This window comes from Ammodytes marinus (assembly GCF_949987685.1).
Source record: "Ammodytes marinus genome assembly, chromosome: 5".
In the NCBI taxonomy this organism is placed as follows: Eukaryota; Metazoa; Chordata; class Actinopteri; order Uranoscopiformes; family Ammodytidae; genus Ammodytes; species Ammodytes marinus.
Genome location: NC_137234.1, coordinates 9191695 through 9204200, shown reverse-complemented (window position 1 = coordinate 9204200; position 12506 = coordinate 9191695). Strand labels below are relative to the sequence as shown.

At 37.9% G+C, this 12506-nt stretch overlaps 1 protein-coding gene across 1 annotated transcript; it reads right to left on the bottom strand.

Moving 5' to 3' along the window:
- Positions 1-696: 696 nt before the first annotated feature.
- LOC307251207 (forkhead box protein P2-like) lies at positions 697-10600 on the bottom strand (the record flags this gene model as incomplete). Its single annotated transcript, XM_080028528.1, has 16 exons — positions 697-826; positions 917-1056; positions 1160-1232; positions 1925-2046; positions 2201-2302; positions 2697-2767; positions 2880-3042; positions 3698-3835; positions 4230-4317; positions 5023-5127; positions 5583-5763; positions 6405-6519; positions 6745-6831; positions 7822-7917; positions 9861-9977; positions 10448-10600. 16 exons carry the CDS (start codon positions 10598-10600, stop codon positions 697-699), a joined length of 1881 nt encoding a protein of 626 aa, XP_079884654.1.
- Between the last annotated feature and the right edge of the window lie 1906 nt (positions 10601-12506).

Below are 12506 nucleotides of genomic sequence, written 5' to 3'. Positions count from 1 at the left end.
TCATGGGTGTAACCATGCCAGGTTATTAAGTATACTCAGTATACTGGCGGGTAACAAAGCTTTACAATCCATAACATTACAATGTGATCTGAATGTAGAGTTGTACATCAAAACACAAATGATTTACAGGTATGATGATGTTAAACTAAACAGCATTATTTGACACAGGACTGACAATTTAACACACATTTATTACATTGCAATCAGACACCATTATGGACAGACACATTTTTATATATACAGCAAGTAATAGACATCTATTGTACATACTCTAAATGTTATAAAAGTGGAATGCTTGGAACAATATTTATTTCAGTGGAAACACAGCGCTGTATTAAATACATAAGTAACACACAAGGCATTGTGACAACTATATAAAAAGTTGTCACAATGTGATATTATTTTAATGTACAAAGACAACATAAAGTAGCCACAGCACAAACTATACATTTTCAAATATTTCATCAACTTTCTCTTTGCTGTAATGCAGCTTTTACATTCTCCCATTGAGCTAGCACAAAGACAAGACACAGACAAAATATTAATTCCCTACATTCTACACCTTTGGCCTTTGGAAAGTATAATTTACAAGTAAGGGTAGGGTCTGCAGACGTAGTCATCCATATACATACACAATCAGAACAATCAGTTACGTGTGTGACTATGAACAAAAGCTAGTCTGAAAAGCTTATTTTGTCATTCAAGGTCAAACAAATGTCCTTGGTCATTTTCCGTCATGTCGTTCTGCAGACTGGCTGGTTTTACTGCTGTCATCAGAGATTCTTGGTCGCTCAGGTTCAGCACATCATCTTTAAGGAAAAGGGACCTATGAGAGGAGAAAAGCAAATATTGCTGCTTCTATTATTGGATCAATATTTATTTTTATTTTGGGAGTTTACAATGAAACAAAACTCACTGCCGGACTCGAGGCGAGCCTTTTTGTTTACAGAGGCTGTTGATGTTTGTTGTTGCTTTGTCCTCTTTTATTTGATTGCTCCTGTTTCTGCTCACACACTCCTTCTTGAACCCTGTCAGTGATGCCTCAGCCAGCGCTGTCTACAAATGACAAAGGATCAACCGTTATTTTAACCAATTCTTTAATCAAGAAACTTGTGCTGTCTTTGCTTGGAAGGTACATTACTCGAACACATCATCTCACCTTTAAGCTGCCATTCAGAACGCTCCCAAAATCAAGGTTGGAGGTGGACATGTTTTTCATCAGCGACGGACTCCTGTGGAATAACAAAGGTCACGCCAACACAACCCATGTCTAATTCATGGCAAACAAATCAATACCCTTGTATACACTGCACAAGCCACTGCATGGTTTACAACAATAGTTTGGGGCAAGGTCAGAGATGATGACAAATAATTCAGTGGCTTGAATGATCAGGAAACAACCTCTAGAACTACAACCTTGAAATCGTGGCCAGGATCAGTCCGGTCATCAATCATTTACTGAGGCCTTTACAAAGGGCAGTGGTGGACTACAGTAATGCATCTTGTTCCATTAGGACTGTGATTAAACAGTGGTGTCAAAACAGATCGATACAAATATATTTAAAAAGTATTTATTTTTGTTTACGAAATTTAAAGTCTAAATACGGTCAAACCGCATTCTTTTAAAAGGTGTGATGGAAAATTTGAAAATTTCTGGGGCGAACTCAATATTATACTGTAGCTATTGTAACTGATATTTGCACACTGAGGAACACTGAATTAAACAAATGTCATACACAAATCATAATATGTATCCGTCTATCACTAAGCACTGATTGATTGATGTCTAACGTATTGTTTATGTGCGGCTTTGGTCAGCACTTTCCCAAGACAAATTTCCTTTTGTGACAATAAAAGTCTATCTTATCTTATTTGAACCAAAATAATACCAGCGCTTTAATAAACAGTTAGTGGGTCACTGTACCCTGTGATCTTCTGGGATCTCCTCCGCTGGTACTCCACCTCGTCCACTGTCCACACCGCGCCTTTCACATTCTCCACACGCACAAAACACTTGTGCAGGCTCAGATTGTGGCGCACTGCGTTCTGATCCAGAGAAAATCAGAGCAAAGGAACATATTACTGAATGCATGCTGCATAAATCAAGCATGACACACGCACACACACAAAGACACACACACACACACACACACACACACACACTGGCTTCACAGAGTTTAATTATCTGGGGGTGCGATACCTTCCAAGTGGCAGCGTTGCGTCTGAAATAAGCAAACGTCCGTGTGAACCAGTTGTAGATCTCGTTGAGCGTTAGCTGCATGTCTGATGTTTCCATAATAGCCTGGAGATGGACGGGACATAAAAAGCTGAGGCACATTACAGGATCAAGTTAAGGCCCTGACTTTTTCACTGCTGATCCAGCGAAGGAGGGGGAAGTCACACACTCACAACTCTGATGCAGTCTTTAATTTATTTTATTTTTATTTCCTTATGAATCGAGGAATTATGAGCAATAATCTCTTAACATTATTTGGGTAATTTATAATCAAAATGTTTGACATTAATTCCAATTGCATATTTTCCCCATTTTTACTGTAGCCTATGACGTTTCAGGTGAAGACTGATTAAAATGAATGAGCTTCAATGGCAATCAACAAGAACATAGATATACAGAACGTAAAGATACATCAATACAAAAAGAGAAATCACCTCTATTCCAAGTCATAGACTGTTACCTGTCTTATCAGTCTTGCGTAGGTGAAAGGCGGTCTGATGTCGGTGTTCTTGTAGAGCTGAAATTCACTTTCTGAAACGAGACAAAACAAGGTAGAAACCTCATTAGAAAATGTGCTATGAATGACTTGTTTTCTGTCCCAACATTGTTTTTAAAAGTGACAGTGACAGTTTTTTGGGTTTACCTGAAGACAGCGAGTAGACCCAAGGGTGATGACGACTTCTCATGGCCCCAGTAGTACATGATGTATGAGTGGGATATTCTTCACCACAGCCCTGCGATGACGGGCTGGCATCTGGGGGGGTCACCTCTGATGGGTTCAGTGAGGGCAGCAGGTAGTCGGTGAGCTGAGAGCCACACATGCAGACCATCCACGTTAACAAAAGAAACGAGTGGAGTGGAAAGACAAAACAGTGGGGTGTAACGGAGCGATTCGATTCGCCTCTTCAGAGGTGATTCCACTAATACGGCGAGATGAAGGAAGCCAATCATTGTTAATTATAGGGTGAAATTGTTTGGTGGGTGTTGTGATTATGGTGCAATATTTGCAAGATTAACAACTTATTAACTATCCAAGTTATCGGAGCATGTCTGTACTGTTTGAAAACACAATGGCAGCCATCTGGTGCTGCACACAGCTGGGGGGTGAACGGAGAAAAAGCGCTCAGAACTTACTCTTACTTGAGAGTTAAGGCAAAGAGACACTACATGGTAAAACTTTTCAAGAAATGTGAGCCAATCAATTCGTGAGCCAATCTGACATCTGGGCAGCTTCAAATATTTCTGAAATTCATCCTGATGCCATCCTTTTTTGTTTCTAAGAAAATGACAGAACATTTTTGCTCATCCAACTGTTAAAAGTTCTGGCGGTATCTTCATCAGAGCAAGAGAAGATGAAGTTGGAGCCACATATTTGGTAAGGGCTTTACTTACTGCTTCAAATTACTTTTTTACGTCTCATTTACTCTGTTGTTCACATGGCTGTTACTGCACACTATCTACCTGTAGGCTGCATGGGTCAGCTCCCGTATCGGACTGTGGAGACTGGAGCCTCGCGGGTGCAGAGATGGACTGAGCTTCTAAAGATGGTAGATGCAGGTGAGCCATCATCGCTTGCAGACGATCCCGTTCTTTACAGAGCTTTGGGATGAGCGTGTGACAGGAGAGGAAGGGGGTGAGAATGAAGAAGAGTGTCAGTGACTCAGTGTCACATCAAAACCCCTGAGCACTGATAATTGGAACGGAACACCACAGGTTAGAAGGTAAAGTTTACTTTTGTGTCAAACATCAGGTTAATGGTGTTTATATGAGGACACTTTGGAGAAACTTGGAGAATTGATCGTTGTGATATAACAGTAACAGTAGCGAATCACCTGTGCAAAGCAGACTCACACTTTAATCAAGGCTTAGTTAGAATTTTTTTGTGCAGAATATGAATTCTATGAATAGGCCAAATCAGCATGGGACAGGTTTGCTCCACAATACAGCGGTTATAACTTCTTGTCATTGGTCAAATTAAAGTAATTGTGCATACCTGTAGCTCAAGCTGCTGCACCACCTGCATCTGGACTCTGCATTGTGCTGTACTCCTGTCATCCAGAGTGTGCTCACTGCCTATGTGCCTGAAACACACACAGGGGCATTTTAGGAACATTTCGATGAAAAATGTACTTTTTAGTATCAAATACACTCTCAGAGGGAGTTTTGAAAAGTCTGGACCTTGCTCCTTTACATAGAAATCAGCTATTGTCAGCTTTGATTCACATCAGCTATGGATTCTGATGGTGAACCCAGAGTCAAGGCTCCAAAACCAATTCCCAAGCTATTTCCCAGAATGCCATATCACTTTAATCAAGTAAGTTCAAAGGTGTTATTATCAGATACATTTGATTTTCATTTGTTTAATATCTTCATAGTTCAATCATATTCATGTTTCTATTTTTCTGGCATCGTAAAAAACGAGCAGGGAAATATGTAATTCATGATTACCTTCACATTTTTACTTGGCAGAGTTATTTTTGACTGATTATGAATGATGAATTCCAGATGTTTAGAGGAGTTCTTCTAGATTATTCTGAACACTCAAACAGCAGGAAATGTTTCTACAGTAAGTGACCTGCTGGGTTTCTCAATCAGAGATTTGTCTTTCCCAACAATGGATGCATTGATCTGCGAATTGAATGTAATGAAACAACTGGCACAACAGACAATTCACCATTCAAGCCTGCAGTGGGGGAGTATTTCACACTGAAGGTATTTTTTACGTGACTTCTCTGTTAAATCATAAACAGAAAGGTGAAATGCATTAAGATTGTGTTAAAACCTACTTGATGAAGTGGCTGAGGTTCTCACACACCGACTCACATCCGGGCCAATGACACACACCGTGACTGTAGAGAGTGTGTGTGGCCGCGCGATCAGCTTTACCAGCACTAGACAAGGAGGAAGAGAAGTAAATACTGTAAGTATTGTAATTTCACCCATGATTTTTTTTAAACATAGTCGGCAAACAAAAACGAGAGCAAAAAAGCAATAAAACAGACATAAGCCTGTTTTTTTTATTATCCTTTCAGGTTGCAAAAAAATGACAGAGAGGTGAAAAGGATCACGGAAAAATAAATGGAGAACTATTTACTTTTGATTTGGGACATGAAGTCATGTCAAACTTTCTTTCTCTGTTTTTTTTTGATGAACCACTTCAGGTGAAAACAAACACAACAAAATATATCGTCCCGAGGGGAATTAAAAGTGAAGCAAACAGCTCCCCGGCAGCACCTTGAGAGAAAAAGAAAACGTCTACAGATGACAAGTCTTTGATGTTTACAAAAAGGCCGTATCAACTCAGTTCTCGCACTGTTTACACAGCACGAAACAAGACAGATCGTACCACTCTGCCCTGCGAGGAGGAGAAGAAGTCTGCTGGTCACCGCTCTGTCTGCCTGTGGCTTTTGTTGACAGGGTGTTGTTGGCAGAAGAGTCTCGATCGCCATTCGATGTTGTTTTGTCTTCAGTTATATCGCATGTGAGCTCTTTCCATATCAGCTGCATCTCAGCCGGACTGAAACCACCTAAAACATAGAAAAACACACATATAATGTTAATGTCTTTCAATGTTTTGCTGTTCACACGTTCAATAAGAACATGTAAAGAAAATATGTTTTGTAAACTAACTCCCTTTCCCTTTAAACAGCATAGTGCACCTTTAAGCGCAGTTACATACAATACAATACCATCTTCCTGTGCTGATGTTTCTGGGTCAAAACTAGCCATTATGTTTTGTCTATTTTATTGTCTACGGTCAATTACAGTACATCTCAAATTTTGGAACCATACTCTGAATTTTAACAATAATCAAGTCAATTTTGTTCAAATCACAAAATTACATTATAGCATTCCCTCTGTCCTAAGACCCTTGATTCAAATAAAAGAGAGACTCCCTGAAAAAACACTTGAACTTTAACAAATAATAACCTTTAGGAAGAGCAACAGAGGAAGAATTGATCTAGTAGTAGGCTATTTGGTATACACCAACAAAATGACAATATGAACATGTTTCATGACATAGAAACAACTCTCATACTGTACAGAAAAATTTAAACATGCTGAACTGGGAAATTAATGAGTCATCGCCTTCAAAACACCAAAGAAGAAAAAAATAAACAGAAAAAACAGTAAAACAGTGGTGTTACATTGTATTAAAAGGAGAGACCTGAGGAGAGGGTGGGGCTGGTCAGGACCGGTCTATGCACCCCAATGAGCTGCTGCTGCTGCTGCTGCTGGTGGAGCTGGAGAAGCTGCTGGAATACAAGCTGCTGTGTAGAGAGCTGAAGGACGGACAGAGCAAATACAGATGTGCCACTAAAAAGAGAGGTAGTATTTGTGTGGAAACTCGTCTGTTCTCCTGGTAGATAGTTTGTTCTTGGTCCTATGCTTTAAATCAGTGGCATACAGTATACTTCATATGTAACTCCAAAAGGAAAAGCTCACTCAAAAACTGACTTTCTTTTTTAATCAAATAATTAAAAAATAAATCAAAAATTGCCACTTACCTCTTTGACTTTCTTGCTGGGCTGCTGTTGAAGCAGCTGCAGGTGAATCTGTTGTTGTTGCTTCTTGTAAAACTCTTTCAGATGTTGCTAGAAAAATGGAAAAGGCCGGTTGTTATGCTATTATTTTTGGACATTGAAGGTCAATTAGGTTGAGGGTCAATTAGTAAAGCTTAATCACATTTTCATGCTATGACCGGGGTAAAAGGTCTGCCGAAAAAAAGTAACTTTACCTTCAGCCAGGTAAGCTAAGTAGTTTGAGTTCATTTAAACTAAAACACATAAACTGTTTTCAATTCCTATATCTTATTTTGTCCTGAGCCGACCAGTTTGCCTGAGTAAACTAGCTTAATTCATTAGCTAACTGTACTTGTTGTAGTTGTGAGGTAGGCTGGCATCCTTTGAAGGTTTTACTCTAGCGGGGGCTGACGAGATAATGTTACAGTTACCATTATACCTTGAATACCACACCTTATAACTGAATTCCAGTTGTTGTTTTTCGGTTTGAAACTTTTTGTTTACCAGATTAGCTATAGATTATTATGTAGTAAATTATGTTTAGCTTTCTAAAATTAGCTAATTTTCCCATGACAGTTTAGTAGGCTAAGTGTTCTGTAGGCTAGCTTGTAGCTTAATTTACCATAACTGAGCCAATAATGTTACTTTAGTCCTATAGGACTTGGAGATTACATAGTCACTAATACGTTTATTACATTAAGGATATTTATCATGGACCATGTAAAAAAATATTCAAACTGTAGTCCCTGGAAAGGTAGACACACATTTAAAATACAACACATGTTGAATTCAGTTAATAATTTAGATCCAAACATATAGCCCACTCAGCTAGTATTATTTGACCTTTGAGGGTGTACCTATTACCTACAGTAATAACCAATGTCAAGAACTTGAGTTTACAATTACGGAAGACAACCAAGCAAACTTGTGGAAGTATTAGCCTAATATTGGTATTTGTATACAAGAGGAACTCAAATTGTATTCAGCATGTGTCCAGTAAACCAAAATCCATTGTTTAATTAAGTTTAAGTAACTATATTAGTGTTAGTATTGCATAACTACCTGCTGGAGCATAAGTGCTTGTTGTTTCTGGTGGACCAGAGCCTGCAGTTGGTGGGAGGACAGAAGCTGCTGAGGAGCCATCATGGCCAGAATCACCTTCAAGAACGAGAGGAAAGATCAAACTACAAAGGGACACAGTCTACGGAGAGGAGGAGTGAGTGAGACGGAAGGCAAGAGTCATGGGTAAACAGTAATAACCGTACAATGGAATTTTTTCCAATCCAATTACTAAAAGAGTGCTGTCAACCTTTTGTGAACATCATCATGCTGGATTGTGTCATTGACCTTAAATGAGATGGGAGATTGGGCTGACCAGTTAATTAGCAACATAATTACATGCTTGTTGTGACTCCTAATAGAAGTGTATGGCTATTAATAAAGGCAAACACTCACAGAATAATAACTGATCTGCGCTCAGGGACAAATAACAGAGTGATTGTCTCCTTTGTGCATTCAAACAAGAGGCAATGACAATTGCCATGACGGCATTACAGTACACTATATTATATTACAATAGAAATATTACAAACAATGCTAAAATATAATAGTTTTGCAATTGATTGTTGGGGAAAATCTAAAAATGTATACAGGGAATATATCTTATTGTCTACACAATGTCAGTTGCTTTACACAGGCATTGGCTGTGTCCTGATGTCCTTCATAGGTTTCACTGAGCTCTTGTGTCTATATTGAAGTAATATCTTAGCAGCTTCCAAGATGTAATGAAAGAAGATCACATCAGGGCCCATAAGGTTTGTCATTTTTGTTGTCAGTCCTTTGAGATAATACCTCCTGTGTTTTGACCTCACTGATTAGACAACTAGAAAGTTAGGAACAGTGGAAATTTGATGAAGACACACTCTGTAGCTGGTGTAACAATTCACATTGCTTATAGGCATTTATGAGGTCTCATTTGAACAATATTTCTTTATAATCAATTGTCAAAAAACAAAACTGTAATATTACTGGGGTATCTACTGAAATGTAATATATTTGGTTTTTTGACTGTGTAAAATCTCCAAAGTGGACTAGAGAAATAAAAGATACGATAGCTAAGAGAAAATAATGGCACGGACAAAGTACTGCTTGAATAAGCAGAACATGTGCACCCTATTGTACTATTTACTATATTTATTATTTTATCTAGATTGTCAAGAATAGTCACCCACATGTTAATGTACTAACCCTAATGTCCTTACATCGCGACAAACCTCTTAAATTATCCAACAATTTGAGTTAGGCAAAACAAGCAATTAAAGACGTCACTTTTAGGTCTGGGAAATTGTGATGAGCAACTTTCATGATTTTATGACAATACAACAATGCATGACATTGCTAGATGGCTTACACTTTTTATAAAGAAGGCACTGCCATTACAGCTGGCTTTATGATTATTATGCTTTACAAATCACTGGGTCACCATTTGTGGTGTGTGATTTGGATGCTACAGTTAGAAAATAAATACATTACAGGTGGAGTACCTTCTCTTTTATTACGAGAGAAAAAACAATCTTCACTGTAAATGATTAATGGAATCACACTCTGGCAACGTTGCAACGGTGGAGTTACGACATGTCTATATACTATAGCCATTATGTTTGCTTGAAATTACAAAAATAAATGTGTTTAAAAATCTGCTCACAGTCACAGACAGTGCCAGGCCAGCAGAGCCTTTACTTTAGGCAGTGCCAATGTTTTTTGTTACGTTGTTAACATTCTGTAGAGTCACAAGTTGACTTATAAAGTGAATTAACGGGAAAGAGCAGAGCAAAACTGACAAGATGAGAGAACAGACTGTAGGAAATGCTTGAGATCTGGAGTTCATTATCAGGGTAGTTTCATTGACCCCCCGTCCCCCTACATTAAGATTCCCAGGGATGGAATTGCAACAGACAACCATAAAATTATTTCAGGCCATGCTTATTTGTCTTTCACTTGCATCTGTTTTGCTAAGGTCTGTGGACAATTATTTCCTCCTTGGCTTTGTCTCGCAAACTAATAATGAAGGACAAACAACCTTCTGTGTGTCAAATCCCCACTCGGATCACATCACATATGAAATCCCTTCCACTGTCAACAGCGCTACTGGCTCCAGGTCTGTAGTTCTTTCTGAGGATGCCCAATATGGAGCTGACCAGTTGTATTTTTCTTGATATCTGACAGTTATAGAAGAGAACACAGTACATTCCACAATATTAAATATGCAGTGTCAAAGTGCATTTGCTCTCTCTGAGCTACTAGAGTGAATCCCAGAATTAGTTTTGGTGAACATGTCTGTAGTAAAGGACTCTGTAAAGCACCGCCCACCTCTTCTCATTTCAAAACCAACCCTAATCTTCACAACGCCGTTTTCTTTTTAGCCTATATATTTTTTTTATCTCTATCTACTATAGAGTTAATTTTACTCTAACATTTGAACACTGTGGAAATAGTTCATCTAGCACCAATTCTGAGTGGGACCAAATACACTCGGAAATGGTGTTAAATATAAATCTTTTTGTGTTACTTTAAGATTCATCTGTATGTCTGGCACATATGCATGTACAGAAATTAAAAATAAAGTTGACTTCACTTGACTAGAGAAAAAAAACACTTTAAAATGTGTTGTGGAGGATGAGGAATATACCTGTTTATGAAGACTGTGCCAGTTTTCACCACTCAGTCCACTGCAGTCGTCCCCATTAGCCACTCTGTCTCCCGTCCTGTTGTCTGTGTGAGTGAGGAGGCTGCTGGCCCGGGTCTGACGGGCTGCTGTGGGACTCAGAGGAGACTCAGGCATCCCAGCTCAGGACCTATAGAAGAAAGCAGTCAACAACCAATGTTGTAAGACTAAAAACATTGTAGATACAGTTCGGGATCACTGCTAGATAACACCTTTGTTTGGCTTTGTGTTAAAAACATGGAAAGAAAGAAAACTAACTTGTGAATCTGGCAAGTGTAATGATATGCTGGAGGTGGACAGAGAAAAAGAAAATACAGTGAAGAGAAAAATTTTTTTTTTTGTACAACTGAAAGAAACAATGCAAGGCTTCAAATCCAATTAAATTATATAGATGCAATGTACAGAACCACAAACTATATAAAGTTGAAAAATCTTTGATTTACATGTTATAATTGAATTGCATGTAAGTTGAAACAGTATTTAAAAAATTTAATTTGAAAAATTCACCAACATTTTAAGAACTTTCATTTTCTGGACACCAACATTACCCATTTTCATCACATATCTTTATTTTATCTTTGTACTGCACAGAGCAATAACGAAGTTAAAAAAAGATTCTACATACACAAGTCAGCTATCAAATAAAGCACCTTACCCTTAAAATTGAGCACACAAAAGAATATAACTATTAACTTCTAAAAGCACACATCTGATCACGTTGCCATAATAGAAAGCTCTCTTACAACTCTAGTCAAGTTAGAATTGTGTTAGCTACATACCGTTGAGATGAATAGTTGAATTCAGAGCAGCCAGGCAGAGTTGATGTCTCCAAGTCATGCAGTTTAGAGTGAGGATGAGAGAAAACTGATGGAGTTGTGTGTCTACCTGAGGGGGAGGAGTCACAGTGTGTGTCAGTCTGAGAGAATAGCAGTTGATATGTAAACAGAAAATAATAGTTACCAAATCAGCTAGAGATATAGATCATTTTAACATTTGTTTTAAAAGTAACTTACCTAGTAAGGTCCTTACAGTTTTAGTCATGGTTCTATTCAATTTGCATAGCCATGTCTACGCTGCAGCAATATAAAAATAGAATTCATATTGTAATGCAACATTTAGACAGCACATGACTTTGTGCTTTCCAGTTATTTATTTTGCAATAAGAATGCATTTTTACAGGCATAACTTTCCTTTGTTGATATTCATAGGCCAATCCAGAAATATTTATAAACAAAATGCCTCAAATCAAGCTTAATTTGTTGTCTTTCATGGTTTCCACAAAGGATTCTCTTTGAGAATAGAAAAGTATATTTGTCTTCGACTTTATTTAGATATGCAGTATCTGTGAGTTTTGAACAACAGAAAGAGCTCTGCGGCTACACAACTGTCAAACTGTTATCAAAGAGATATTAACAGTGGCGTCTGCACTTTTGTTTGAAAAGCGTATCAGTACATCTGTTAGAAAACAAATAAAAGTGTTTTAATTTTGGCTGTTGATAAATGCAGCGCACCCAAGAGTGTAAAAGCTCATCACAGCCACACTGATGACAAACAATACCTGAGATGACTCCTTACGTAATCAACTTTTTCTTTGCTTTGCTTCACTCGTTTATGTTTTGTTTATTTTTTATTTATCTTCTTTTGTTTAGTATGTAATCTTACTCACACTGTTTTTTTTTGTAATGCATTTTATTGCATAGAATTATTTTTGACAGACTGCAGCTTTATGATTAAGACCGAAGGCCAGACTGCCATACCATCAGGATACATTTTATCTTGTTGAAATGAGAGGGATATCAAGGTAACAACAAGGACCCTGGATACATTCCTTAATAGATATTTTATATTTATACATGCACATTATTGTTTCATGGCATGAGAATGAGGAAATAACATGGCAAAGCAATGAATATACACAATAATATTGCAGGTGTATATATGTTTAAGATGAAGCTGCTTACATAAATGTGGCTTAGAGCTGTAGATTTAGTAATAATGCAATACATAAGTGAAGTTTAACAGA